Source organism: Podospora pseudopauciseta, chromosome 3 (genome assembly GCF_035222475.1).
Source record: "Podospora pseudopauciseta strain CBS 411.78 chromosome 3, whole genome shotgun sequence".
NCBI lineage: Eukaryota > Fungi > Ascomycota > Sordariomycetes > Sordariales > Podosporaceae > Podospora > Podospora pseudopauciseta.
The window spans coordinates 398,893-424,981 of NC_085893.1; the positions used below are offsets into that span (position 1 = coordinate 398,893).

The 26,089-nt window shown below is 53.5% G+C and overlaps 13 protein-coding genes and 2 non-coding genes across 15 annotated transcripts; 11 read left to right on the plus strand and 4 right to left on the minus strand.

Annotated features, from left to right (window-relative positions):
* Window positions 1-1,042: 1,042 nt before the first annotated feature.
* Window positions 1,043-2,398, plus strand: QC763_301170 (uncharacterized protein; the record flags this gene model as incomplete). The annotated part of the gene is made up of 1 exon (XM_062910578.1): window positions 1,043-2,398. The coding sequence occupies one exon, from the start codon at window positions 1,043-1,045 to the stop codon at window positions 2,396-2,398; it is 1,356 nt and encodes a 451-aa protein (XP_062766508.1).
* A 216-nt stretch (window positions 2,399-2,614) lies between these two features.
* On the plus strand, window positions 2,615-3,744 carry QC763_0048000 (uncharacterized protein; the record flags this gene model as incomplete). Its single annotated transcript, XM_062905720.1, has 3 exons — window positions 2,615-2,822; window positions 2,896-3,338; window positions 3,394-3,744. The coding sequence occupies exons 1-3, from the start codon at window positions 2,642-2,644 to the stop codon at window positions 3,742-3,744; spliced, it is 975 nt and encodes a 324-aa protein (XP_062766509.1). The 5' UTR covers window positions 2,615-2,641.
* Window positions 3,745-3,981: 237 nt separating this feature from the next.
* QC763_301174 (uncharacterized protein) lies at window positions 3,982-4,815 on the plus strand (the record flags this gene model as incomplete). The annotated part of the gene is made up of 1 exon (XM_062910579.1): window positions 3,982-4,815. The coding sequence occupies one exon, from the start codon at window positions 3,982-3,984 to the stop codon at window positions 4,813-4,815; it is 834 nt and encodes a 277-aa protein (XP_062766510.1).
* A 47-nt stretch (window positions 4,816-4,862) lies between these two features.
* QC763_301176 (uncharacterized protein) lies at window positions 4,863-5,512 on the minus strand (the record flags this gene model as incomplete). Its single annotated transcript, XM_062910580.1, has 2 exons — window positions 4,863-4,951; window positions 5,059-5,512. 2 exons carry the CDS (start codon window positions 5,510-5,512, stop codon window positions 4,863-4,865), a joined length of 543 nt encoding a protein of 180 aa, XP_062766511.1.
* Window positions 5,513-5,663: 151 nt separating this feature from the next.
* QC763_301177 (uncharacterized protein) lies at window positions 5,664-6,875 on the plus strand (the record flags this gene model as incomplete). Its single annotated transcript, XM_062910581.1, is given in 3 exon segments — window positions 5,664-6,371; window positions 6,383-6,617; window positions 6,679-6,875. 3 exon segments carry the CDS (start codon window positions 5,664-5,666, stop codon window positions 6,873-6,875), a joined length of 1,140 nt encoding a protein of 379 aa, XP_062766512.1.
* Window positions 6,870-10,147, minus strand: SFH1 (Chromatin structure remodeling complex protein sfh1). Its single transcript, XM_062910582.1, has 2 exons — window positions 8,029-10,147; window positions 6,870-7,957 (listed from the first exon to the last, which is right to left on the minus strand). The coding sequence occupies exons 1-2, from the start codon at window positions 9,760-9,762 to the stop codon at window positions 7,862-7,864; spliced, it is 1,830 nt and encodes a 609-aa protein (XP_062766513.1). The 5' UTR covers window positions 9,763-10,147; the 3' UTR covers window positions 6,870-7,861.
* Window positions 10,148-11,250: 1,103 nt separating this feature from the next.
* Window positions 11,251-13,632, plus strand: QC763_301190 (uncharacterized protein; the record flags this gene model as incomplete). The annotated part of the gene is made up of 1 exon (XM_062910583.1): window positions 11,251-13,632. One exon carries the CDS (start codon window positions 11,251-11,253, stop codon window positions 13,630-13,632), a length of 2,382 nt encoding a protein of 793 aa, XP_062766514.1.
* A 1,310-nt stretch (window positions 13,633-14,942) lies between these two features.
* On the plus strand, window positions 14,943-15,929 carry QC763_301195 (uncharacterized protein; the record flags this gene model as incomplete). The annotated part of the gene is made up of 1 exon (XM_062910584.1): window positions 14,943-15,929. One exon carries the CDS (start codon window positions 14,943-14,945, stop codon window positions 15,927-15,929), a length of 987 nt encoding a protein of 328 aa, XP_062766515.1.
* Window positions 15,930-15,978: 49 nt separating this feature from the next.
* On the minus strand, window positions 15,979-16,983 carry QC763_301200 (uncharacterized protein; the record flags this gene model as incomplete). The annotated part of the gene is made up of 1 exon (XM_062910585.1): window positions 15,979-16,983. The coding sequence occupies one exon, from the start codon at window positions 16,981-16,983 to the stop codon at window positions 15,979-15,981; it is 1,005 nt and encodes a 334-aa protein (XP_062766516.1).
* Window positions 16,984-18,098: 1,115 nt separating this feature from the next.
* QC763_0048080 lies at window positions 18,099-18,191 on the plus strand. The gene has a single exon. It is a non-coding gene; the product is annotated as a tRNA-Ile (tRNA).
* Window positions 18,192-18,275: 84 nt separating this feature from the next.
* QC763_0048090 lies at window positions 18,276-18,367 on the plus strand. Its single transcript has one exon. It is a non-coding gene; the product is annotated as a tRNA-Glu (tRNA).
* Window positions 18,368-18,644: 277 nt separating this feature from the next.
* Window positions 18,645-19,787, plus strand: QC763_301210 (uncharacterized protein; the record flags this gene model as incomplete). Its single annotated transcript, XM_062910586.1, has 1 exon — window positions 18,645-19,787. The coding sequence occupies one exon, from the start codon at window positions 18,645-18,647 to the stop codon at window positions 19,785-19,787; it is 1,143 nt and encodes a 380-aa protein (XP_062766517.1).
* A 51-nt stretch (window positions 19,788-19,838) lies between these two features.
* Window positions 19,839-20,855, plus strand: QC763_301220 (uncharacterized protein; the record flags this gene model as incomplete). The annotated part of the gene is made up of 3 exons (XM_062910587.1): window positions 19,839-19,917; window positions 19,939-20,032; window positions 20,173-20,855. 3 exons carry the CDS (start codon window positions 19,839-19,841, stop codon window positions 20,762-20,764), a joined length of 765 nt encoding a protein of 254 aa, XP_062766518.1. The 3' UTR covers window positions 20,765-20,855.
* Window positions 20,856-21,004: 149 nt separating this feature from the next.
* QC763_301230 (uncharacterized protein) lies at window positions 21,005-25,926 on the minus strand. The gene is made up of 2 exons (XM_062910588.1): window positions 23,471-25,926; window positions 21,005-23,408 (listed from the first exon to the last, which is right to left on the minus strand). The coding sequence occupies exons 1-2, from the start codon at window positions 23,582-23,584 to the stop codon at window positions 21,246-21,248; spliced, it is 2,277 nt and encodes a 758-aa protein (XP_062766519.1). The 5' UTR covers window positions 23,585-25,926; the 3' UTR covers window positions 21,005-21,245.
* QC763_301240 (uncharacterized protein) lies at window positions 24,064-26,018 on the plus strand. The gene is made up of 2 exons (XM_062910589.1): window positions 24,064-25,378; window positions 25,432-26,018. Exons 1-2 carry the CDS (start codon window positions 24,510-24,512, stop codon window positions 25,787-25,789), a joined length of 1,227 nt encoding a protein of 408 aa, XP_062766520.1. The 5' UTR covers window positions 24,064-24,509; the 3' UTR covers window positions 25,790-26,018.
* The last annotated feature ends 71 nt before the right edge of the window (window positions 26,019-26,089 follow it).

Here is a 26,089-nt window from a genome sequence, read left to right on the forward strand (position 1 = left end):
CGTTGTTATCGCCACAGCGAGCTGGCCAACTTTAAATACAAGCATTGTTTTCCAGACAGCCGAGGGTGGCCGTTAACTTTAGCATGCCTTAGGTATAAACCAATGGACCTAGATGCTGATAGAATTGCATATTCAAAGGTGGTAATATACCTGACTCCCTTACGCATACTAATTCAGTCCGCTGTACTGTATCTCTCTCTATATCTCTAAATTTTTGGTCAGGAAATGACCATGCTCGTGACAATCACTAGCCGCGCTTCAATCAGGGGTGTTAAGCAGGGTCATCACCCCAACTGCCACCTGCTCAGTTTGCATGCCTTGCAAAGGGTTACCGTTCTGGCTCCAATATGTATTTGGTTTGGTCACTGTGGTAGCGTTTGCTGGTTGGGCCATCCAAGCTATCTGGGGCTATAGAAACGACAAAAGGTCAAAGGACCACCACGTCCGGGCTCTCAAGTCTCAAATTCGTGAACTGGAGCTTGTCATGCTCTATCGGGATGCCACCTTTGGCAATGCCGTTGCTGCTTTTGATGAAGCACTTGCGGCTATCCCGCGAGATCACGCACCACAGTAGAGCTAATCACTTTCCAGCATTTGCGTCTTTGGTATTTCTTTTATGTTGACTATACATCCCAGCGAGGGTCATGATTGATTGTCCTTGTCATTAATGCTTCCCCCGAGATTTAAATTGATTTCAGTTGATTCTTGTGCCTTCATTTCTATTTGAGGTTCCGAGTATTCCTGTCACTTGTGATATGGTATGCTGTTGTATGTCAGAAGTGCTATGCCTCTCTTCGCTAGGAAGTGGTCTGAGCAGAGCCACTCATACCTGGCTTTGTTCTGTTGTTTTGGCCCACATGAACCTTGCTTATCATTGCATTCATTGTCAACCCACCTGAATCTCCACATACACGTTTGCGGAACAAACAAAGAGCCTCATTAGTTCCAACAACTCAACGTTTAGACCCAGCGAGAGATACCTATAGTTGCATGGGCACGGTGGGCTATTTGAGTGATCAACCGCTTTTGCAACAACTTCAGAATGGCGTTTCATCCATATCGTAGGGAGTCCCGTACCGGTTGGGGCCGAGGGAACCAGGCAGGCCAGGCCGGGCGTGGTCAAGGGAATGCGGGGAGAGGCGGTGGTCATAATAGCATGTATCTCATCGGGGGAGATCCGCCGACCAAAGCACGACAATACTACAAGTTCGTCCGACAGAACCGGGGCCAATTGGTGGAGGATGAGTCACCAACACAACCGAATCCAAGCGATTCATCGGCCAACGAGATCAACGCTCATGACCCAGACCCATTCCATTGGTTCATTGCGCCTCCAGGTTACGTTGCCGCTGTCCAAAACGAGGACCTGATCCCTGATGAGGACGACCTAATGATGGACGCACCGGCAGAGGGTCCTGGTCGAGATAATTACTATTATGACCCAGAAGACCGTAACACGACGCCACCGCCGCCATACGACAGGACGGTGACGGGAGGTGAGACAAACATGTGGACTGACATCAAAAACTGGATCATGAATATTGCCGGAACTCCTGCCGCTCATACCGAGATTCCGGCCCCTTATGCCGTCTGCAGCGCGTGTCAACTAGTCGAAATCGACATCAAGGGAATTCCAAAGTCTCACAACCCAAACTATAGCGTGGGTCTTGGGATCGTTTTGATCTGTGGCCATATTCTCTGCGCCCGCTGCTACAACGTGTGGTGCAGGGACAAGTACAACACCACTCACGGTTTCAACTGCCCCATGTGCCGAGCAAAGCTGCAGTGCGATTCCAGGGCCTGCAAGGACATCTTCTACCCCTACATCATACCGCCGGCCCGCCATGAGAAGCCCCCAGGCAACGGCTGGAAGGAGTTTCTGGATTATGTGCCGTTGACTCTGGGCGAGGGCGGCGTGAGGCCCACGCAGTGTCACATCTGTCGAGCGACTCGCCTTGTTGTGCTGGGACGCATCGCCAAACGATTATTCAACGAAAACTGCCGGAGGACCCTGACCGACCCCAGAGCCCAGTACATGGGCGTGCCATATTCCGACGCGGAGATGGCCTGGTTTCTAGAGACCACCTACGAACCCACCGAAAACATGCTCAAGAAGCTCAAAACGCAGTTGATTCAGGAGCATCCCGGCTGGGGAGGACCGGTGCACCCCACAATGCACATCGTCTGGAATGTGAACCCAGTGCAGGACAACTATCTGGTTCACAAGCGGAAGGTCAAGCTTGCGTATCGTGCCATGGCTCAGGAGGACGGTGCTCTTGAGGATGGTAGGCGTATTGAAAATTTGGGAGAGTTGGAGGAAGGGGAGCGTGTCAAACCACCGGCACGGGTGACACGAGTTCCTGTGGCATTAAGGACTAGTGACTTGGCAAACTTGTAGTTATGTATTCAGGTAGATGTTTGGAGAAAGTAATGCAATGGCTTCTACATACCTACCTAGGTAAATAGCTGTTCTGTTGTATTCTTTATGCTGGTGTTACAAAGATGCGAATAGTTGGACCAATCAAAAATGTTCGACACGCGTACCTCTCCAACGTATACCTACTTGTAGGTAGGCAGCAGCTTACGGATTCCCTAAGAAATCAACAGGGTGCTTGGAATTTTTCGCTTCACTTCTTCTTCCATGTGTTTTCAGTCAACTGACATAGCTCGATGCCGACATCAAGAGCGCCTCAAGGTAATGACAGCTGCTGGCCAGGAGAATAAAGGGATGCCTGACCATCATCGTCCTTCAGGGGCTGATGTGATCAACACACTGCGGTCGTTTGGGCTGCTACCCTATCTTCTAAAGGAGAACCAAGAAGGTTGCTAGGCTTCTTTTCTGTCTCTTTCCCCAAGTTCATACATTTTGTTCTGATACTGATCGTCTCATTTTAGCCCAGTTCTGCCATGTATACGAGGGGCGACGACATTACGACCTCGTTGATGATAGCATTGGTGCCTGTGTGACAGTGCTACGGCGCTGGGTCGCTTCTTGCAGAGAGGACCACCCCGAGTGCAAGTTTTCTGTTGTCGACAAAATGGAGGAAACTCCACGAAGGCTGCTTGATCTCAGTGACCCCCTGCAGTCTCCTGAAAACAGATGGTCGAAGCTGCCTAGAAGAGTGCGAGTGATAGAATCAAAGGGCGAAATGTTGGCCTACGTTGCTATCAGCTATCGATGGCCTCATGCTTCCAAATACTGGCCACGCTTGACGTTCAAAAACTACACGGCACTTACTACAGCAGGTCTCCAAACAGACGTTCTACCGAGACTCATTCGAGATGCCTTCACCATCGCGTTGCTTGCCGGGATCAGATATGTCTGGATTGACTGCTTGGTAGCTCTACCTCCATGCCCTTTCTCACATAGTATGCATAGCTAACATTGAGCAGTGCATACACCAAGGGAACGACGATGAATGGGTCATTGAATCCGCAAAAATGGCCTCGATTTACGGCCGAGCAGCTTTTACAGTTGAGTTCGTCGACCAAACCAGTCTCGTTGACGCCGCTGAAGCGTCCCGCGGTATGTTTCTCAAGACCGAGCACGGGGATCATGATATCAACGGGGACTTCAGCCCACCATACAACCCTCTCAGCCCCGAGTCGGTTTACCAGTGGCTGGAAACCAGCGGTAACTTTCCAAGCCGTCCCAATGGAGAACTTGATACCAGAGGCTGGGCGTTCCAGGAGAGACTTCTTTCTCGTCGCATTGTCAGCATAACAAAAGAAGGAATATTTTAGGACTGTCTTCGGCTGAGCGCTTGTGACTGGCGTCCGCTAGGGTTTCTGGGCGACTTTTCACCCAGGTTTTGAGATAGCGACGAGCGAAAGATCAAGGGGGCCTTGTTGAATGGCAGAGCCCACGCTCAAGAAGAACATGGTCTCTCGGCCACAGTTCGTAAGAAATACTACCTTTTATGGAGGCGACTCTTACAGAGCTACACCTGCCGAGCTTTCACCAACCCTCCAGATCGCCTGATGGCAATTCAAGGAGTCCTTCATCGGTTACGATTTCTTCTTCAAGAGGAGGACCATCACTTTGGGGTATGGGAAGGGGACGTCTTGAGATCTCTGATCTGGTTTGTCGAGACAGAGGGCGAAAACGCGCGCGTCCTGCTTTCCGAACCATTTGTGAAGGTTCCGTCATGGTTGTGGGCGTCAGTGGACGCTCCGGTCCAGTACGGACTGTGGCACCCCTTTTGGCGGTATCGAGATCGCGATATCGAGGTCGTGGCACCACCGCACACGGTCGTCAAGAATGTTTCGGTCAAGGCATCTTCACCAAGGCAATTGTCAGGCTGCTCTGGTGAGGTTATTCTTAGGGGTCCTTTGGCCACATTGGAAACGACAAAAGTCGGGAGGTTACCTGGGTGTAAGCTCGTGTTTGACCCCAGGCCCGAGGCTTGGTATTCAAATCAGGTCTCGCCTGACTTCATTCGAGATACCAGCAGGTTGACAAGGTACTATGAGGTCGACTGTTTGCAGGATCTGGTCATTATGAAGATCCTGGAGGGCGGCTACTCGGAGGATCAAATGGCACAGTACTGCCTCATTCTACAGCCATGTCTTCCTCCGAAGCCCCTTTCCCGACAAAACGGCGTCAAGCCCCACCTTGGATCGCTTCCCTCGTCACCCAGCTATCATCGAAGACTTGGACTCTTGGTGGTGGACAAAACACTGGACAACTTTTGTGCCGACGATCCTGATATCTGCAAAGACGATGGATGTTTGTTAGAGAAGAAGCAAAAGAGAGATGGCCGGCTCGTCTCTCGGAGATGTTTGGGACGGATAACAACCATCGCTATTGTGTAGCTACCTCCTTACCTAGAGAGCTGATCCGTCTGGATAGGCACCCCTGGCTAAACCGTCTCAGTCGAGTTCTCGGTTGTAATCCCGCCAACCTTGTCCTCCTCCTCCAGCATCCTCCGCGCCCTGTAAAACGCCGTGACTGTATAAACCACACAGCCCCTAAGATCCTCATGCTCCATCGACCACGCCCCATTGATAACCCCATCAGAGTAATCCCCAATCGTGTTACAGAACTTGTATACATACCTGCCCAGAAACTGGTTTCGACATTCGAATCATTGACCTTCTTATCACCCGCGGTATAATCATTACCACAATCCGGCCGGTTTTGTTCAGGGACTGGATTCAACCAGGGAGGACTGGCTGGATCGTAGGTGTTGTTGGTGAAGGTCTCATAGGCGAGGCAACATCCGGACATGCTCCCTCCTTGAGTGAGCTCTTCACCGAAGGCGGTATAGTTGAGATTGGCATAGCTGAAGGCTTCTTTGCACTCGGCTAGCGAGAGAGTATAGTTGGCAAACAACGAGTCCGAGGAGCAGTTGTGTGATGCTGGGGGGGTGGCCCAGGTGCTCACGCTCAACCAAGTTGGGATTCGTCGTTCGGGATAATCGTCTTGAGGTGACAGAAGAAGAAGTAGTTGACTCTGACGACCACCCTTCACGATGTCCTTGTTGAAGCGGGTTCTGAAGCCATGCTCCATCCGGTAGAAAACATAGCACTGCTCCTGCACTGCTCTTGTTGAGGAGCGGTCAGCTCCACTGTAGACAGAGCTGCTTGAGCCCACAGCCGTCAAACAGAAGGCCAATGGGAATATACCTGGGTATTTTGACAGGGAAATCTGGACTCTCATCATGTCGATAATCCAGATTCTTGGTCAGGTCTCAAGGAGATGGCTCACCTCATCCTGTTGGTGCTGCTTGTCAACACCTACGCCTACGCTGCCTCCCAGCCGGCGGCTACAGATACTGGGTCAACGAAACCCAGCCTCCAGCGTGACCCAAACTTTCATGGCCTACCCGCGCGAGGTCCTCTACCAAGCCCGCAGCGCCGCCGCTCGCCTCAACGATCAGCTCGACTTCGACTTCCACAACGTCTTCCACGCCATCTTCAAGGTCAGCGTCTGCACCCAAAACACCTACCGCTACTCCCCCGAGTACGACCACGCCTGGGGTCCCACCGCAGGCGTCCCTTGGCAAATAGTATCAGACACCATGTTCGGCCTGGGCAACAACTGGCGCTCCACAGACAACCGCATTGACGCCCACCTCCGCATCTACTGCAACGACGGCGCCAGATACGAACACTCGGCCAACGGCCAGCTCTGGGACACCGTCGAGCACTTCTACCGCCCCGCCGGCGACGGCGGAGTCCACGCCTGCCAGGAGCAAACCTTCCACCGTTGCTACGTGACCCACCTTCATCAACTGGGCGATACTGGAGGGCGTGTCCGACGTGCCATTTTACTCCGTCATGGACATCCGTCAAAACCTGTGGAACGTCCTCGGTCAGCTGGACCAGTCCCAACTCCGAGGACTATCGATCGGGCTCAGATGGCGTATGGGGGAGGGAGGGAGGGAGGAGAGAGAGAGAGAGAGAGAGAGAGAGAGAGAAAGATGACATGCACAACCTGGCGGTTTTCTCCCTCGGGCTGGAGCAGATGCCCGTCCAGACGCTGTTCCACGAGTGGATGCACGCCATGCCGTTTCTCGGGCAGGATTATCCAGACGCCCGAGGTATGAGCGGGAGTTGGGACTATGTGATCACTCTGTTCATAGAGCAAGCGTTGCATGTTCCAGAGGCCTACAGTGAGTTCTTTTACCCTTCCTACACAAGGCTGTTTTGGATGGCAGCCCTAACAAAAGAAAGTATATCTCGGCCTCTGGGCTGCCCTTGCTGACCTGAGCCCAAGCGGTTACCTGGACGCCAATGGCAGGGGAGGTGGATACACAATCGACCGCTTCTGGGGCATACGGCCTGAGGAAACCAAATGGGACCAGAATTTCCTTGAGGACAACACGGGTGAAACCGACAATCCGGCTTTTGGAGGCTGGATTACGGCGTAAAGAGACTTGACAGAGCAATAGAAATACTAGATGATAACCGGAGGGGGGAAATAAAAAGACACAGCTCACAGCAATTGTATTATAGACGATTTGATCTGACCCGGTGAGAGAGTAGAGCTACCTCATGAGGCGCACTCCAAATACTCAAACAAATTCCATGTATCGCCGAAAAGAAATGTCCGCCCTCCTAACCTTGAATTCCCTTTTTTATGCCGCCTCCCCCGTGTTAAGCATATTTCCAAACGCCCCCTCTGTTCACCGCTCTGCACCCAGGAAGAAAAAAAGCGAAGGTCTCAACAACCCAATCCCGTAAGTCGTAACGCAAAGGCGGTGGTGGCTAGTACAGTGTATTGCAAAAGAAAATAAAGGGCCCCCAACCATTCATGGAGCCTTACTCCATGGTTACAACCAATGAACTACTGCATCAGCCTTGGATCAAACAACGCCACCTCTTGGTGAGGAAAGACGGGTTGAAATGGATTTGGCGAGCCGTTATCCATGTGATGGTGATGATGTAAGGCATGCTGTAGCTGGATGGGAAGCACATGATTGGGAGGCAAAACTGCCGCCTCGTGTGCAGGCAGCAGCTGAGGATAATAAACTGGTTGGTTAATAGGCGGCCAGATGAGGGCCGGTGGAGGCGCATGGCATGCACTCGCAGCAGGACGGTTCCTCAACTTCCTCGGGGTCGGTGATTGCCTCGCCAGCGCCGTGGTAACGTCCATTGACTTTCTTGTCCGGATTCTCTTGGACCTCCGCCGGCCGGGGGTAACATCGGACTGGACAAGGTTGATCTCGCTCGGCTCGGTATCAGAAGCATGGGCGGCATCGACGAACGGGGTTAAGGACGACGATGGGCCCTGTTCAGCACCAGCATGATTAGGAACACGCAAGCCCGGCTGCTCATCATGGGCCCGGCCAGTGCCGCCACCGTTGTATCCAGAAGTTTCTCTCTGTCTGGTGGTTCTTTTGCTCATGCCACTTACCTAGAGTGGCTTGGCATCACCAAGATGTAGATTCAGTGTAAAACGAGGCAGCTTGCGATCGCGCTCAAACATGAACCCGCAGTTGTTGCAAAGAGACTGCGCCATCAGAATGTCAGCATCAAAGCATCCACATACATGAAAGACGAGACAAGGTGTGAAAAACATACCCTTGGCCCATAAGGACCATCCCGAACAGCCCAAACACTTGTCCCCCAAACCTTGCAGTGGGAGCACCGCCAAGTGTTCCTCTCATGCTCAGCAAGTGTTCCGCCACCCCCGTAACCTCCAGCACCGCTCGTGGCATCTGGAGTACCCCTATATCCACCGGGAGTGCCCGCTCGGCCGACCGGCGACAGACTCCTGAAGCGCTTCTTCTTTTTGCTCCTTTCACCTCTCCCCATCCTCTCCTCCGCATCTTGCTCTATAAGTCCGGTGAAGCCGAAGCCAACGGGCACGCCACCGGCGCCCAGCCCAGTATTACTGCTGAAGCGCGCGGTCTCTCTCCTCAGCCGACGAATCTGGCGCTCCCGGTCACCTTCCCGTTTCTCAATCTCCTCCTTGCTGAGATACTCCAAACGAGGGCCCCAGGATTCGGCAAGACCGTCAGGATCATAGCGCCAGCCAGCACCTGCGCCGCTGGGGTTGACAGCGTCATTCGGGAACTCAATCACTCCTCCTGGAGGCAGGACACCACCGCTGGCAGTGAGAGCAGACGAGGCGCCAACCCAGCCCGCAACCAAACCACCCGACTCGCAAGCTTCCTTCTTGAGACGTAGGACAGCCTCATATATGGCATGCGTCATGGCCGGCACCCATTCGCCAGACAAACCCAAGTCACTACAGGTCTGCTTGGCGAAGAGCTCGGCCGTTCCCGGCGGGTGCAGCAGCGACCACTCAAACTTGTCCGTGTACACCTGTGACGACAAGTTGATGTTAAGGCTGACGATGCATCTATAGGTATCGTCGGGGCTCTCGTAGCTATCAGCTGACGTTTCAAGCGGGGTAGCGCTGGCGGTCACGCCTTCTCCTTCAGATATCGCGCCCGGCGTCGCTGGGGCATTCCCCAACTTGGACGGTGTCACGGGAACGTGGGGGGTATCGGCTCGGCTGAGGGAAGAGGTTGCAAGGTTTTGAGGGGCCGGAGTGGCCGACTCGACACGGATCGAAGCTTTTAAGGGCTCGGCGTTGGGTCGTGAACTGTGCGAGTGGAAAAGAGGATGAAGCGCAACACCGGCATATTCTTCAAGCTGTGTCCGAATCTGCTTGCTGATTTCTGAAATGGTCTGGGCACGGTTGGGGAGATCGAGGTCCTGAACCAAGGTGGTGGCAAACTGGTCAGTTGTGATGACTGTCTCGTGCAGATTCCACATGAAGGTGTCGCGTAGACGGTAAGGCACTGTTGGTTCTTGGGGTTTGAAGAAGGGGTGATTTGGGTCGGCATGGCCACCGACGGGCAGGGCAGGCGGGGGTGTGTAGCTTGGAATGTCGAGATCGATGCGAATCGGGATCAGCGTCAGCGGGAGACAAGCCTGGGCATAGTTTTGGGCATCTGCCCGGCGCGTCCTGTTCATCCAGTCGCGCCAGATGCCCTGCATCTCAACTGGGGCGACAGCTTCCTTGCCGACCTTTTCGCTGGGGTCTACTTTGGAGGCGCTGTCGTCGCGACGGAGGCTGCGCAAACCGGTAGGTCGGCGACGGTTGTCGTCGTCATCATCGTCGTAATCATCGTACCCATCCTCGGCATAGTTGATTATAGTCGTTCCTCGCTTGGTGGTTCGCGACAGAGGATTCGCCGGCACGGCGCTGGGAATCACAGGCTGGATCAGAGCATTCTGGTAGGTGCGCAAGCGAGGGGCCAAAGACGAGAGTATCGCCTGTTGCGACTCGGACCGCAAAGCCATTGTGACGGTGAGAGGGCGAGATTGATTGATGCTCTTGTGATTGGTTCTATCTCATGGCAATGAAAAAACAAACACGCAGAGTGTCGTGTCGAGTCGAGTCGAGGCGAGGCTGCCCGTTGGGGGGAGGAGAGAAGTTGGTCGACTCAAGATGGCCGGAATTCAAGGGCACAAAAGATGGGAAAGACGGACGCAATGCTCAGTGCAATCAATCAACTGGCGGCTGTTGACTGGCCGTGCATGTGTGTATCAGAGAGACAATAGAAATCTCTCTGGAGCAAACGGCAACAATGGCTCTCAACGAGCGAGGGTTGTTGTTGAATGGTGGAGGGTTGTTGTTGAGAGCTTGCTCTTTGGTGTGTGCCTTGCTCTGAGCGCCCGTCAAAAACGCGACGTTGATTTGCGTGCATCGCGCTTCAGCAAAAGCTTAGCTGGTGGCCTGTGCACTCAAGAAGATTAGATAATCAACACATTGGTGGGTGAGTGGGTGGGTCCAGGCCTCAAAACACCAAGCAAATCACGTGCCTCACATCAAACATCATCACGATATCCTTCACCACCCAAGGTAACCTTAACTTCACCACCAGCCCAAAGCCATCTAAACGACACTTTTATATAACCAACTTTGTTTCTCATCAACCCCTCCACCGTTCCAGAGCCTGGAAAATAGGGCTAGCTTAACCTTTGTCGTGGTGAAATCTCTAACTCGTGCCTGCCATCCATGGGCTTCCTTCCCAGCCACATGCTTCTTGGGCTTCACGTGGTAGTTGCTCTCTGTCAAGTAAGCTAAGGATAAAAATCAGAGCCAGGGATTTCTCTCCCTTTGTTCTCGTTGCTCCGGTATTTTGAGTGGAATGATTAGCCTCAAGTTTGAAGACTGGTAGCGCCAATCACATGATACCTACTATCAAGTTCACTTTTATCTTCTCACCAGTGAATTTAAACAAAATTCTCTCCAAATCTCCCAACTTTCTTCTTTTCCCTCCAAAGCAGGTCCTCCTCTCGTCGGAACACCATAGTTCTTCCACAAACATCTATCACCTGCTCCTGTAGTTACACTCTAAGCTCCTAGGAGTTCCCCTCTCCACTTTTCTTGGGCCCTCCAGTTGGTCAAACCACGATAGCAGCAAGCCACATCCAGTTTTCACCTCAGCTCACTTATACTTGCTCCTGACCGTCGTCGCTGTGGGCCCCGTGCTCGCCCCTTGCCCACCTCCAGGTATAAAGGAATCTCTCCCTCCATCCTCTCAACGGTCTTCTCTCCCCCACAACCGCCAGTCAATACAGAACACTTCACTTGCCTTCAGCCTTACCCAAGCACCAACACGCAAGCTACCTCGCCTCACTCTCATCCACCTTCTATTCATTCATTCATCCATCCATCTACCTTTTACCCATCTTTGGAATCTCTTCCATCACACACATCGACGTCTCATTGGCCGATATCATCACGTCGACGTCCTATCTTAAGGTAGATTGACAACAAGCAAAATGTCTTCGGCCAAGGATTTCCCCGAGGCCGCCATCAGGGACTCTCAGGCGATCTTGCCCGTCGAGAACGCCGACGCTGTCACCGTCGCGACACCTGCGCCTCGTCCTCATGAGCGCAAGCTCGCCACCATTCGCCGCATCTCCTCCCTCGAGAGGCTTACCAAGAGATTCGGCTTGGCCACAGTTGACGGCTGGAAAGTCTTGATCCTCAATGAGGAGAACTTTTTGGTCGGCGAACTCGTGGTGTTCTGCGAGGTGGACTCATTCACACCCCACCGCAACCCCTACTCGAAGCTCTTCGCTCCTTGGGGCACACTTCAGACCATGTATGGTGAGAAGGGCTGGCGTATTGCCACCCAACAGCTCGAGTTTCGCAGCGGGTCGGAAAAGGTCAAGGTCACTTCTCAGGGCCGAATTTTCAAGCTGAATGATATCGGGACCATCGTCAGAGAATTCCGCGCTCTGAAACTCAAGGCTGCCTCGACCGATCACACCAGCTTCGAGGACTACCTTCGCGGCGTTGACTTCTCTGAGAAGCTCGGCATCAAGAAGTGGGAGCCCGAGTCTTCTTCCTCGGCCAAGGTCACGGCTTCCGCCAATGTCACCACTTCGACTCCTGTCCACCGTCCTTCGGCTCCCGTCGCCACTTCGGCTTCCGTCAAGGCTTCGGCTGCCACCATCGCTGCGGCTCTTGTCGCTGCTTCGATGGCGCCTGTCCAAGCGGCAGCCACTATGCTGAACCCCAAGCCGCCTGCGTTCATGCTCAGCACCAAAATGGAGAGGCATCAGAACTGCCCCAACCTTTTCAATAAGCCCAAGTACCGCCGCCTCGTGTACCAGCAGACGGTGAAGCTCGACGGTTCCGCCATGAGCATTTACTTCGTCAACAAGGACTCTCACCTTTACCACAGCTTGCCCTTGCTGAACTCCCGCGTCGCTCCCTTCTACCGCAAGACCTGCGTTTTCGAGAACGGTCGCGCCGGTATTTGCAGCACCAACAAAGACATCATCTACAGCACCGAGCCCTGCGAGGCTTTCGTCAACACCGCCGTTGGTCTCGGCCTTCCGAAGCTTCTCGCGAAGTTGGATCTCAACATCGCCTTCCAGGGTGAACTTGTCGGCCACAACATTTGCGGCAATCCCTACGGCTACGCCGCTCCTAACGACAAGGCCAATGGCAAGATCGGCGACTGTGGCAACGGCTTTGACTTCTTCCTCCACTCCATCGTCGACCTTCACACTGGCAAGAAGTGGAAACCCAAGGCCGTCTGCGAGTTTGCTGCCCAACACCAGATTCGCCACGTTCCTCTCGAGGGCTACGTGCGAATTCGCGAGATCGCCAACAGCCACGACGAGCTCCAGGCCATGACTGAAGCCGCGCCCGGCGAGGGCTTCGTTTTCAAGTGCTTCGAGGACCAACGCTCATTCAAGGTCCTGAGCACCAAGTGGATTCTCGAGAAAGGCGATGAGGCCCTCGCTCGTGGCGAGCGTCTGCGAGACCGCACTGCCCCCGTGGAGCAACCCCATTCCATTTTGCGCATCGGCGGCACCCAATCTGGGGAGGTTAGACTCCCCGCCCCAGTGACCTCTGCTGCTGTCAAGGCCAAGCAGATCGCTGTTGCCAACGCCGTCGCTCCGCTTCCCGCGACTTCTGCTCACGTTCTGAAGCCCGAGGAGAAGAAGCTAGCTTCTGAGCCTATCCCCCACGCGGCCCCAAAGACCTCTGACGCCACGAAGCCGGTCATCGTCGCTCCAACCGTCCAAGCTCGGGCCGTCAGGGCTCAAGCCATTCAGGCTCCAGCTGTCAAGGCTCCAGCCGTCACGGCTCCGGCCATCAACGTTACCGTTCCCGCCGAAGACGCCGTCAAGCGGGCAAGGAACGACGAGCTCTGGGCCGAGCTCACTCCCGGCATGCAGTTATTCGAGGCCTGGGCCTCTGGCAACGACTACCAGAACATCATCGACTACGTCAACGCCTGGAAGGCAAAGCACGTGGCCGACCAGGCTTTCAACGAGATCTGCCAGAAGAAGAAAGCTGCCCAGGATAAGATCGCCGACGAGCAAAAGCAGCGTGCCATGCTGCGCAAGTTCGCGAAGGAGCAGCAAGAGAAGGCTCCAGCCAACGAGGCCTGGCACCAGACTTTGGCCATCAGCAACGACATCCCGACGCCTGAGCCTTCTTTCAATCTCGACTGTGCCGCTGAGGAGTCCGACAGCGAGGTTTCCGGCGTTGATGAGGACCCCGGGACGGATGTCGTTGCCCCCGAGTCGACCACCACCGTCATGGCTCCCAGCGTGAGCATCACCATGTCGCCCAAGCGCGCCCCAGTCAAGAAGACGGTCACTGTCTCCAAGGAGACCCTCAGCTGGCTCGGCTTCTAAGCCACAGACGCATTTCGCGATGATTCCTTGACATGGCCGTGGCATCATTGCACATAGCGACATCATTCAACATAGCATCCTGGCTTTACCGATTCTCGAGACGTTCATATGCGCAGACCATCTTGGCCTCGACCTCAACATTGCTCGTCGAGGTTTCTCTTTGTTTTCGCGGCGTTGGAGATTGATTTGGGCGACGTTTGGGGTTGGTTTGGGCAGCGTGGCATTGTTTTATGGTTTTCAGCGGTGGAATTTGGGACATGGCGGGAAATAGGGTTCAGGGAAGCAAAAAATGGAGTTCGGGACAGGAAGCAAAAATGGAGTTTTTGCCTTTCAGGAAGAGGGAAGAAATTGGGCGTGCGGGGGGAAAAGGCGGTATTTAAGGAATCGGAAGGCACCGGTGTCTTCCTCATGGTTATTCAACATGGGCTCGTCCCGGATAACACAAGTTCGGCGGATTTTTTATCACTCTGATAGTGATTAGGGCAAACAGAGTCTTGATTTCGGGCACAACTGCATGCATTCTGAATGTGAAATGTGATAAGACTGTACGAGAGATCTGAAGCGTATTGAAAAACATGATGTTTGTGACGTGCCCAAAGGCTTCAATGATGTTGTTAGGAATGGTACACGTCTATCTGTGGTTAGGTACAGATGAGCAAGATGTTGAGCTATAATGCACAGGTAGTTTACGGGTTGGGTTTCAGTGTCCAGTCGTTCTAGTATATAGGTAGACACGAGGTCAGGGGTTGAGATTCTGACAGTTGGGGCTGCAATAGAAGCATACTTTTAAACAGTCATCAGCCTCTCACAGCCAGCAACTGTCGCATCTTCCACTTGCTGAAAGTGCCTCACCAAAGAGATATTCCCGACCTGTCTTCACCAGGCCCACCCGTGTTATCTCCCCCCTAGCTATATCCAGCCAGCCTCGTGACGGTTTTCAGCAAGCGAGTGTGAGTCCACTTACGACTCTAGGCTTAGTGATCGCCGTTGCCGAGACGCTAGTCAAAATTTTAACAGATCAAGTAATATGCGGTGAGTCTAGAGCCAGAGCCTTATTGTCTCCCAACCCACCGTCTTCCCTGCCGGGCAGCTTCCGAGGACGTGAGACAAAGGAAACGTGCAATGCTCCAGCCCACCGGTACGCCACACTGCACATATCGGCGACACACGTTTTCAAAGCCTTGTCCAGCTTCCTTGTTCTCAAGCTCGCTTATAGCTCGAAATTGCCTATCCAAGCCCATCAGCATCAGCATCAGCAAGCAGCTTGAGGCCTGCCTTCTTTAACATCTTCAAGAACTTAAACCGACAAGATGACTGTCAACGACTCCCATGTTGAATCTGCCCCTAGCAGCAATCCTCGGGATGGCCATTCCTTCACCACCACCGCTCCTGCTCATCAAAAGCTTCACCTCAGTCCCCGGAGCGAGGACATGGTTCGCCGTGTGCCCTCCCGCAATGAGATGAACATCCACCACATCACCGAAGACCTCTCCTCCGCCCCCTCCACCACCTTCACATACTTCACCCCTGACACGGATGAATGCTACATCGGCAGTCTCCCCCTCCCGTCCTCGTCACTCACACCGTCCCTAATTCTCGAGTCATCCTCCCATCTGGAGCGGATCCCCGACGGTCTCATCTATCCCCTCATGCCAGGGAAGCCTCTCATGGCGCTGATTATCGCGCCTGACTCACCCCCGGAGGATTCAGAGACAGGAGCGTACTTCATCCGCCGGCCCAATCTTTTGAATTTTGACACCAAAGACAAGGACAGGGCAGAGCAGCAGCAGGCCATGCTCCTCAGGGAGGCTGTTATTCTCCAGCAGTTGGCGCAGCATGGCCATCCAAACATGATTCGCTATCACGGCACAAGAACCAGGAGAGGGAGGATCACGGGATTGGTGTTTGACAAGCATCCATACACCCTGTTGGAGTACCTGGCCGAGGTGAAGGAGAAGGGCAAAGGAAATGAGATCGAGGTTGAGTCGTTCGTGAGGGGGTTGGAAAGTGTGGTGAGCAGGCTGCACCAGCTGGGTCTGGCGCACAACAGTATTCGGGCTGAGAACATTGTTGTGGGGAGAGGCGAGGGTGGCGAGGGGGTGAGGGCGGTGCTGGTGGAATTTAGCAAGTGTTTGCCTTTTGGCAAGAAGTTCAGGACATCGTATGATGGGGAGCTCAAGGTTTCGTCAAAGGAGAACGATCGCCGGGCAGTCAAGGACTTCAGGTCGTGGCTGGAAGGGGTGGTTGACCCCACGCTGATCACCCCTACACAGGACGACCAGCCTGCCAGTAGTTGACCCAGACACTTTTGTATCGTGTTAATGACAATCATGTACATGACGTTGCTCAATCCCGCCCACATTCCTTCCCATGTCCCTCTCCACGCCGCTCCTCCTTCTTCAACAGCGCCAACGCCTCCACAAGCACACTCCCATCCACCATCTTGGCCACATGCTCCCTACTGCTCGCGGTCCTGTTATCCACCCTGGCAATGTACTTCTCCTCCTCCCCCAGCACATCCACCAGATCCTCCGGGATTCCCCCACTCCAGTCATGAACCCGCCAAACCTTCTCCAACAACGGCACGCTCACATTCACCGCACCCGAGACCCTCGCATAGACCTTCTCCGGCTCCTCCTCAAACACCCTCTGCGCCTTGATCAGATTCTTCAAGAACACCACAATCTCTTTCCTTTTCTTCTTGTTCGCCAGCTTCTCTTTGGTAGAGTGCAAGTTGTAAATCTCGCGGTACACCTTTCTGTCCTGGAAGACCACCGTCTGCCCCGCGGGGAGCGCGTCGATGCCCAATTGGAGGGTGGGTTCCCAGATGCCAAACGCGTCAATCTCTCCTCTTGCCAGCATGTCCGGGAAGGTCCTGTTCCCGCAGGGCGCCTCGTGGCAGATGTTGCCGGCGATGGTTTGGTAATCCCCGTATTCGAGACCGACGGTTTTGAGGAGCTGCTCGACAAAGTAACCCGCCGAGGTGCCGTTGATAGTGCCAACTCGCTTCCCCTTGAGATCGGAAAGAGAGGAAATACCGGCTGCGCGGTTGGCTACCAGGCGGTAGGGGACCTCGGCAATGTTCCAGATGATCCGGAGGGAGGTGTTATTTGCGTAATTGCGGAGGGCTTGGGTTTCGGCGTTGGCGCCGAGGTCGATAGAGCTGTTGCGGACGAGGGGCGCGACCCCGCCGTTGACGAAAATTGCGGAGGAGTTGTAGTAATCTTCGGAGGTGGTAAGGAGAGGGACGTATTCGATTACGTTGAGAGCGGCCGAGATGGTGAGAACAGCTGCTGCAGGAACTGTGAGCAGGCCCAAAAGGGGCAGAAGAAAGGAAAGGCGTGCCATCATGACGGGGAGGCCGGGAATGGCACACAGATGTGAGGAAACGGTCTCCGAGATGAGGTCAGGCGGGTGGTTATGTACTGCTCGGGCCGCTCGCTGTCTTCCACGGACGAGCAACGGACGACAGATATTACCAGCATCAAGGACCACCTCGGCTTCCGGTATAGCTTCCTCTTACAGCCAGCAGCATCTCACCACCCACAACGTCCCGAGTGAAGCCACCAATAGGAAACATGCCGAATGCCTGCCTCCTCGTTTCAACCCTTCCAGAACCCTGAGCCGTCTCTTGTGTTTTTCCCAGGGTCGTGTGCGGAGTCGGAATCGGAGTCTTGACCAAACCGAATGCTCAAAATATGATGACTGAAGACTATAAGCCATAAGCTGCATACAGTGGTTCGAAGTCTAGGCTAATTGATCCACAGTCTTTTGCCGTTTTGGGTGGCAGGGTCAGAGAGGGGTGGACAGTCAGGGGAAAGGGGGTAAAAAGGGTACAGCCGTCCCCGCATTTCGGCTCTTGCCGACAAGTCATCCAACTCGGTAATATGTGTAGGTATAATGTCGACGGGGATGCCGGTATGGTATCGGGCCTGCACGCTGGTTTGCTATATGACTCTGTGACAAGGCCGTTTGTGGGTATCGGGTTGAGCTGTGGCGATGATGTTCTGGTGACGAAATTGGACGGCATCTATTCGGATTGCTTGTCTCTTGAAGTCTTGCGCTCTCTGTGAGGTAGGCTGGGCTTCTTGGGAAAAGTGTGTTCCAGTGGCCAGCCTGTCGAGTGAAGCTTTTGTCTGGAGAGGAGCCGAGAATCAACATGTCCAGCTTACAGCTTTTTGGTGTGCTTTGCGGCATGTCTCTTTCATGACCTCCTCAGGGGTTCGATCAGGGGGATTAACAGGTACCTATTTAAGGTATTTGATAAGTTGGTACCTACCAATCAAACCGCGTTGCTTGCGCTATCTAATTAGCCACTCAATGCCTACAAAATATTGAATAGGGCCACCTCATCATGAAATGATTTTGTAATTGGAAAAAGCCCGGCGCAAAGGAGATAAAAGAGAAAAAAAAGAAAAAAGAGAAAAATTGTGACAGAGAACTTCTCTTCACTTAAAAGATTTGGATGCCCAATAACAGGATTGAACTGTTGACCTTCGCATTACTATGTACTGTTGCCAGTATTAGTACGACGCTCTAACCAGCTGAGCTAATCGGGCTTTGTTGGATGTGTTGTTGCCAAGGAGCGTAGGTTAAAGAAGAGATCAGCGATAATGGAAAAGGGAAAAAGGCAAAAGAAAGGACTCGGATACCGGGAGTCGAACCCGGGGCTGTTGAGAGAACAGGCACTTCTGAGAAGTGAGAGTCAACGATGTTACCGCTACACCATACCCGATAGGATGGCTTCCGACAAGGATTGTTGCTGAAGGCTGAAGAAAAAGAACTTATGTTGGGACAATTTTTCGTCTGTGTGGTGGGGTTGGCTGGGAACTTTTGGAGGGGTGGAGGGTGGAAGGGTTACCCTGTCAAGGGCATGTGACGTCATTAGGGGTGGGTGCCTCCAGCGCAGCGTGCTTCGAAGGGATCACTTTCACATGAATTATTGAATACGCGTACGGGTTCCAGGACACGAGAATGAAATCGGACGGAGTTATGGAAGAGCTCTGTCGAAAATGACGCGCGAGATAAGTCCACCTCCGCTGAAACGAAGGAGGCTGGTTCACCAGAGTTCCCCGGAGACCAAGTCGCATTCTTTTCGAGTCTTTTCCTGGAACATCAACGGCGTCGATGCTTTTCTCCCCCCCACCAACTCAAAGATCACTACCTTCTTCAAGCCTACCAACTCTCCCAGTGGTCGAGCCAGTCCACCCAAAACAGACCATGAGACGACAAGCAATTCACTTCGCGCCTTCTTGTCTCGTCACAACTGGCCAGAGGTCTTATTTTTGCAGGAACTCAAGATCAAACAGGGTGACTGCAAGACTGTGGCCGCTCTTCTTACAGCCATCAATAGCCCACTAAGTAAAAGCGATGTCCTATCCCAGGAACGAACTTATACGCTTGACACAGTCCTACCTCGAGACAAGTACAACGTTAGAGGATTCCAGGGAAAGCTTTATGGAGTCGGCACCATCATAAGAAAGGACTTTGCCAGGGGCCACGTTTCCCTCATTCGCGAAGCCGACTGGGACCTTGAAGGCCGGGTGAGCATTGTCGAGCTCAAGAAAGGATTAGTTCAAGACAGGCCACTTGCGCTCCTCAACATTTACGCAGTCAACGGGACTTCTAGCCCCTATCGTTCACCTGACACGGGCAAGGCTGTTGGAACAAGACACGACCACAAGATTGTTTTTCACAGCCGCTTGCGCGATGAGTGTCTTGAACTTGAGGCTCAAGGCTACAACGTGGTGGTTGCTGGGGATCTAAACGTTGCGCGCGGTGTTCTAGATGGTCATCCAAATCTGAGAACATACCCAAGCCAGCATTGCCTCAACAGAGCCGACTTCAACGCCAAGTTCTTTGGAAAAGAAGATAACAAGAGAGCCCGGGCGCATGTGAGGACCAGCAATGAGAAACAGGCCTGCTTAGATGCAATCGACGTTTTCCGCGCCCTTCACAGGACTGAGAGGAGGTATACTTATCACCCTCGCACAGCACACTGGGGCAGCAGTTGCGACAGGGTGGATCTCATCCTGGCTTCCAAAAGGCTCTGGGAAGAAGGCTTCGTTCTCAGCACTGGGATTCTGGACTCTCCTCAAGAAAGAGGACCCAGTGACCATGTCCCCTTATGGGTAGAGTTGAAAGGCACTGGGTAGAGAATCTTCTTTCGCCATTCCAACACCTCGGACCGAACCATACGGCCGATAATGTCAACATCCAACGCACACGTATCGGTTGACAGAAAATGCCGTACAGATGATGCTCCTGGGGACCTAGCGCCATCCCGTTAGTTCTTTGTCCTCAAAGACTATTCCGACACCCTGGCGCCGGTGTTTGCCCCTAAGAAGGGGTGGGTGACCGGAATCCCCGCAGGGAAATCGTGGCGTCTTTGTTCGTACCAGTAAGTTATTTTGCCGTTGCCCATCAGACTCCAGTTCCCGTCCTATTCTCTTGTCAGCTCGCCACCTACCTCTTGACCGCCCACCCCACAACAGGCTATCGCCAGATTATCCATGAATCCGTCATTGATCAAGACCTCAGCATGGAAAGGAAAAAGTCGCAAATAGAAGAGAGGATAAACGCTTCCAGGCAAGCGGCTTATGGCCTGCCTGGGACGTGGAATGGCCGTAGGCAAGAGGCACAACAGACGGCGAAGATTCGACCGCGCCAATATCGAGCCATTCAGCAGCGCAGAAGAACAACTCGTCGAAGGACAGGCCATGTCCCATTACCACCACCGCAAAGCAGTCATGACCATACGCCAGGCCTGATCATAGAATACACACCATCGCCTCTATATATATCACCAGCACCGTCACGGTCATCAAGCCCTTCATCAGGTGCCTGCGAGGAGTGCCCCGAGGAACACCCAGAGGACAGTCTCATCTCACAGCGGGAGGAACCCAAGTGGGGGTTTTGGCAACAAATACGCCGGCAGGCTTATAGTGGACGTACCATGTTCGGCCAGACAGCAGGCAGTGGTACCCAGATGGGAGGGCAAGAGTTACAGCGGTCGCCATCATCATCCAGATCCCAATCCCCACCACTAACAATCCGTCATCTCGCTATACGCACCCGTCGCTGTAGGGACAACACCCCTGTTCGCATGATTAGGAGGAGATCCGCTGGATAGCAGTTAGGAGTGAGTTGGACAGTACACAAACCCATGATAGATAGAATGATTAGCACATGCCACCAAAGTAATAATTACGATATTCCTGCACATATCACGATGTCCATAAATCGTGCTGAGATGAAGCGTGTGTGTGTTGGGAAACATAAAAGAAGAATCAGCACCAAGGTAAAAAAGGAATCCCCGGTCAAGTACGAAATGAGGAGCCATTAGAGAGTCACGGGAAACTGGAAAAAAGCATGGCAATCCCAGAGGTTTGGAAACGCTTGCATTCGCCTATCTTAAACGGTACTTGCCTTAGATCACATCCCGTCCCAACCGTATATCAACCAATAAAGACGCACACCCCTGCTGGAACTTCAGGTAAACCTCGCTCAAAGAAAACTACTTGACCTTACTTTTTCTTCCCCTTTCTTTTCTGGTTCTGGAAAGATAAACACGCCATCATTCGGCGTCTCCTTGACAGAAGGAAAGCAAGCCACTAGCACTCCACCACCTTCTCCCCAGACGGCATCTCGATGGTGTACTCCAACGTCAACTTGACGCTCCGTCCCGCGTTGAGCACCACCTCCCAGTTCACCTCCCCGCCCTTCTTCAAAAACGACACCGCCTTGCCCCAGTTGGCCTCCTCCTTCCCGTCCTTACCCGGCACTCCGGTCGACATACCCCCTCCGCTGACGCTCATCCTCGGGTGCAGCAACTCCACCCTCAGCTTCTCATCCTCGCTGACGGGAACCTGATCCAACACCAACACCTCGACCGGCTTGGCCCCTTGAGCAGCCCGCGTGTTGACTAGAGTGATCGCCCGGGTATAAACGCTGTTATGCCCCTTGGTGAACACCCCGGTGGTGCTCCTCTTGACCTCTGGCTTGGGGTAGGCAACCTTGATGGCAGGGTCAACACCCAGCGGGATCTTGAACGTGTCCCCGGCGCTGCACCTCGGAAGCGTAGACCGGCCCATGAACGTCCCGTCCAGCGTCAGGCCCGTCGGGCCCTTCAGCAGCGTCAGCTTGCTCGTGTTGCGGAGCTTGGCCTTGAGGTACGCGGCAGGCTTGTACTTGGCCACGACGGTCCTGGCGAACACGACGTTGGAGAAGGTGATCCTCGCGACGCGCTGCTTGGAGGCGGTCGAGCTCGGCCTCAGTGTCTTGGGGTTGGGGAGGTCGTAGGTGGCGGTGAGGCCGGTTTCCTCAAAGGAGGAGTCTTGGAAGGAGACCTCGGGGGTGGGCTCGAGGACGGTTTGGGCATCGTAGTCTTCGTATTCCATCGACTCTGACACTGCACCGTCGGGGGGATTTCCGCTCCTGCGGCGTTTGCTCATTGCCGACATGTTTGCGGAGCGCAGATTTAGCCCTTTCGCTAGGTCTGGTTCCTCTATTCTATACGCTAACGGCGCTGGGTTGCTCGGTGGTGGTGGAGGTGATGAGGCTTTACCAAGCAGAGCAAAAGCAACCCCCTCCCCCCCACCTTGCGTGTAAAATTGACCGTGTGGCTGTGGTTTGCTGACGCCAAACAGCTCAGCGCGCGGCTTTTGCTGCTGGGAATTATTTTGCGCCGCATTCCATATCTCTTTCTGTGTCCTCTCCTCACGACTGTAAATGGCTTGGTCGCTGGTAAAATGGGCAGCGCGGCCACCTAGCTTGATCCGCCAAGGCAGAAGCCTTGGGGACTCGTCGTGGAGGCCAGAGAAACTAGCCTGCGATGTGCTCAGGATCACCTTGGCGTTGGTCCAAGTCTCCGAGGTCATGTTGGTCAGCTGGGCATCGAAACAGAGAATGGCAGAGTTGGTGGTGGTGGACAGGGCCAAATCATAACTGGGCGACCAGAAAGCAGACGTGGTGACGTAGCTGAGAGACAGATCACAGTACGTGATGGTATCTTCCATGGGCTTTTCAGGGGCCAGTTTGACATCAGCAGCGCTGGCAACCGAGCTCCGGCGTGACGAGGAAGGGGACAGACTGGTAGCATCAAGCGTGACGCGGATAGTATAGCATGATTTGGGCCAAAACTGTTCCCGCTCTTTGCGAATGCGGGCCTTCTCCTTCTCCTTTTTGGCCATGCGCCGGAACTTCTGAGCTCTAACCTTGTCCTTTGCCCTTTGGACCTTTGCTTTGGCCTTGTTGATCTTGGCCTGTTCCTTTGCCTCCAACTTGAGCAGCCGTGCCTCGTCCAACTGAAGCTTGTCGATCTCTGCGGCAATCTCGCGCTTCCGAATGGTGGCGCTCATCTTATCCTCGAAGGTCTTGTCCCGCTCCTTGCGATACATCTCGAGGCTGTCATCAATGTTGAAGTTGCCCTTCTTCTTCTCCAACGAGCGGCCATAGGATTCGAGAAAACCTTGGCGATTGATAGCACTCTCGATAATCTCATCCTCGCGGTCTCTCTTGTCATACAATGTCTGGAGAGAGTCACGCACTGCCTTGAGCTCGTCGTTGGTCTTCCTTGTGAACTCGTCATCCTCCTCGGACTCGTCTTCTTCCGAGTCCGAGTCGGAATCAGGATAGATCTCCTCAAAGATGTCACGATTGGGGAGCAACTCAATGGTGATATCGGTGATGATGGCTGAACCAATGCCCTCGACTTTGATAGATTCCTCGTCAACAGTCGGAGATAATCCCACCACGGCGATCTCGTTGGCTCCCGGCTGTCAGTTGTTAGTGGCTTGTTCTGTGTGTGCGTTGGCCAAACTGTGGGACTGGACCTTACCTTCAGGGCAACCTCTTTGATGTCTCTGACAACCTGTGCTCTGGTTGGGAAGAGAGTGACAGTCCGCGTGGGAAGATCACGGATGTGGAACTGCTGCTCGTGTAAGAAATCCATTGGCCTTGCAATGGAGGGCTGGTGATAGCGGTATGTGTGTTTTGGTGTTTGGATGAGGGGATTGGTGGTGAACTACACCACTCAGGGGTCGAATCAAGAGGTATACTTATACCTCGAGGTACCTGGTAACTGGAGCCAAGGCATTTGCAGGAAGCAGTGCCACAAAGGAAAGCATCACGAAAAAAGCGCTTGATGACTTGCGCGGCTTCACAAGGCAAGTGATATGCTTGACCCTGCAATTAGACGGCTGCCTCCACCAATTCATGGTGGCGCTGACGTTGCGGCGGGTTGTACAGAAATAATGCCGCCAGACCGAACTAAGGCACGATTAAATTGTCCGGAAAGCCCCCCACCATCTCGGCCCCGGACCGAGCCCAGGGGTTTTCTGCTCAAATGTGCACTCGGACTTGAACGGGCAGCTGTTTTGGGAATAATTGGCAAGGAATAGGGGGTCAGCCTTGTGATTTTATTGATTTGAGGACATCTCTTCCCTTCCCTACCAACCATCCCCCATCACCCCCCATCATCATCATCGCCATCCATCGTTCGTCGTCGTTCTTCTTCACGCTAGCACAACATGACGGACGGGATGTGGATCTTGGAGAAACCGAAAGGTCTCAGTTGATCGGCACAAACTAAAATGACGCGCGGGGAAGTGGCCCAAGCTCCCTTTTCAGCTGCCTTTGTGCTTTGCGCCCGTGCCACATCGGATGCCACAGCGGAACCCCAAATGCCCCAAAAATCCCGACTCCCAGCCACCTCGAATTTGAGATGCCAAAGAATTGCCCTCACCCTCACCCCATGTGGTTTCATGTCATGTTTTTAGCCGTTGCATCGTTTTGATCTTGCTCTTGATCTTTCCATGTGAATATCTTGTTTCTCCCAGCTTTGCTTTGTTGATGATAGGTACTTTGACACCGCCAGCATGGAGAGACCCGATAAGCCACTGACTCCGCCCGACGACCGGGACAGGAAGCGTGGTCGAGGCGACAGGGACCGAGGTGACAGAGACCGTGGCGACAGAGACCGTGTTGACAGGGACCGCGTTGACAGAGACCATGGTGACAGAGATCGCGGTGATAGAGATCGCGGCGACAGAGACCGTGGCGATGACAAAGCCCGCGGTGATGACAGAGCCCCAACTGGAGAAGCAGCTTCCTACTTTACCGCCGCTGCTCCCATAACCGGACCCAACGGCTCGATTGACCCCTATCCCATCGTCACCGACAGCTACCGTCCTCCGCAAGGTCCAGACTCGTCCTATCCACCACGCCATGACTATGGCCGTCCACCTCCTGGCTCAGGCTACCCTCTCCCTTCCCACAGCACCGGTATCTCGCCCAACTACCCCCCAGTGTCGGGTGCCAACGGCGCCTCTGCATTCTACTATGGGACAGGCGTTGAATCGATGCCCGGTCCAGCGGCTACTTCAGGTGTTGGGATGAGCTACATTCCCCCTGCGCCTCTGTCCGGTCCTCCTCACCATGGGGCACTACCAATCCACTCGACAACACCGCTACCTCTCGCGGTGCAGTCGTCCTACTACAAGCCCACCCTCAAATCTGTGCGCCAGAAAGCTGAGAAGGAAGTTATTGAACTCGCCAACCTACAACGCCAGAGGAAGATGATCGCATCCAAGGGTACCAGAAGAGATTACGATGAGATTTCGGACAAGATCAGAGCCCAGACAGCCACGGTCCTCGGTTATCTCAAGGGCCTGAGACAAGAGATGATTCAAATTGTGGAAGACGCCGAGGACCAGAGGTGGAGAAGGTGGATCGTTGGCACTATATTGTAAGCTCGGTTCTTGCGTTCCGTCTTCAAGACCACACTAACAATATGTACAGTGGCACTTTTATCCCTCTTGTCAAGAAGCTCTTCCGCAGACCTTCAAGCGAGAAAAAGACCAAAACCAGGACGGAGTATGCCTTCATTAAGTCCAAGAGTCTACTCGGTCGCATTCTTGCCGCAACCAAAGGTCACAGGCCCGGTCTGACGACTGTCACCTTTTTTGTTTTTGCCGTTTTGTACATCTTTTCAAATGAGGTGTCGCTGAGAGTGGCCAAGACGGCCTCCAAGCGGTTGAAGAAGCTGGTGAACAAGGTGGAGAGTACCAGTAATGGCAGGGACGGTGATGTCCTCAAGGATGACGACATCAAGTTGCTGAGCGGGTGGAGGTGGAGAGTGTTGGAGTTTATTGATTGAACATGGGGGTGTGGTCTGTGTGGCTATGGAGAATGTGAAATGAGGAATGACGAGATGACGGTGATGAGTAACGATATGATTTTGTCTTTTTGTCTTGTCTGTGTTTACTCAGAAAGCAGGCGAGGTGTTGGAGGATGAATGCATAATATGTTTTATATTGTGGCCTGTTAATGTATTTCACTGTTAAGGTTTTTGCCTCGAAAAGATGGTATTTAGAGTGTCGTTGATGAAATTGTCATTTCATTCTATCGTACGTGCTCAGCATCTGGTGGATGGCTGAAGCCTCATCAAGTCTGGTCC

What these genes read in the sequence shown, in the direction of transcription:
- SFH1 (XM_062910582.1), bottom strand. Translation starts at nt 9,762, where the DNA reads ATGGCTTTGCGGTCCGAGTCGCAACAGGCGATACTCTCGTCTTTGGCC. An exon ending in ATGGTCCTTATGGGCCAAGG is followed by an intron (nt 7,958 to 8,028) that starts GTATGTTTTTCA and finishes CTGATGGCGCAG; the next exon opens with TCTCTTTGCAACAACTGCGG.
- QC763_301230 (XM_062910588.1), bottom strand. Translation starts at nt 23,584, where the DNA reads ATGGATTTCTTACACGAGCAGCAGTTCCACATCCGTGATCTTCCCACG. An exon ending in TCAAAGAGGTTGCCCTGAAG is followed by an intron (nt 23,409 to 23,470) that starts GTAAGGTCCAGT and finishes AACAACTGACAG; the next exon opens with CCGGGAGCCAACGAGATCGC.
- QC763_301240 (XM_062910589.1), top strand. Translation starts at nt 24,510, where the DNA reads ATGGAGAGACCCGATAAGCCACTGACTCCGCCCGACGACCGGGACAGG. An exon ending in TGGATCGTTGGCACTATATT is followed by an intron (nt 25,379 to 25,431) that starts GTAAGCTCGGTT and finishes CAATATGTACAG; the next exon opens with TGGCACTTTTATCCCTCTTG.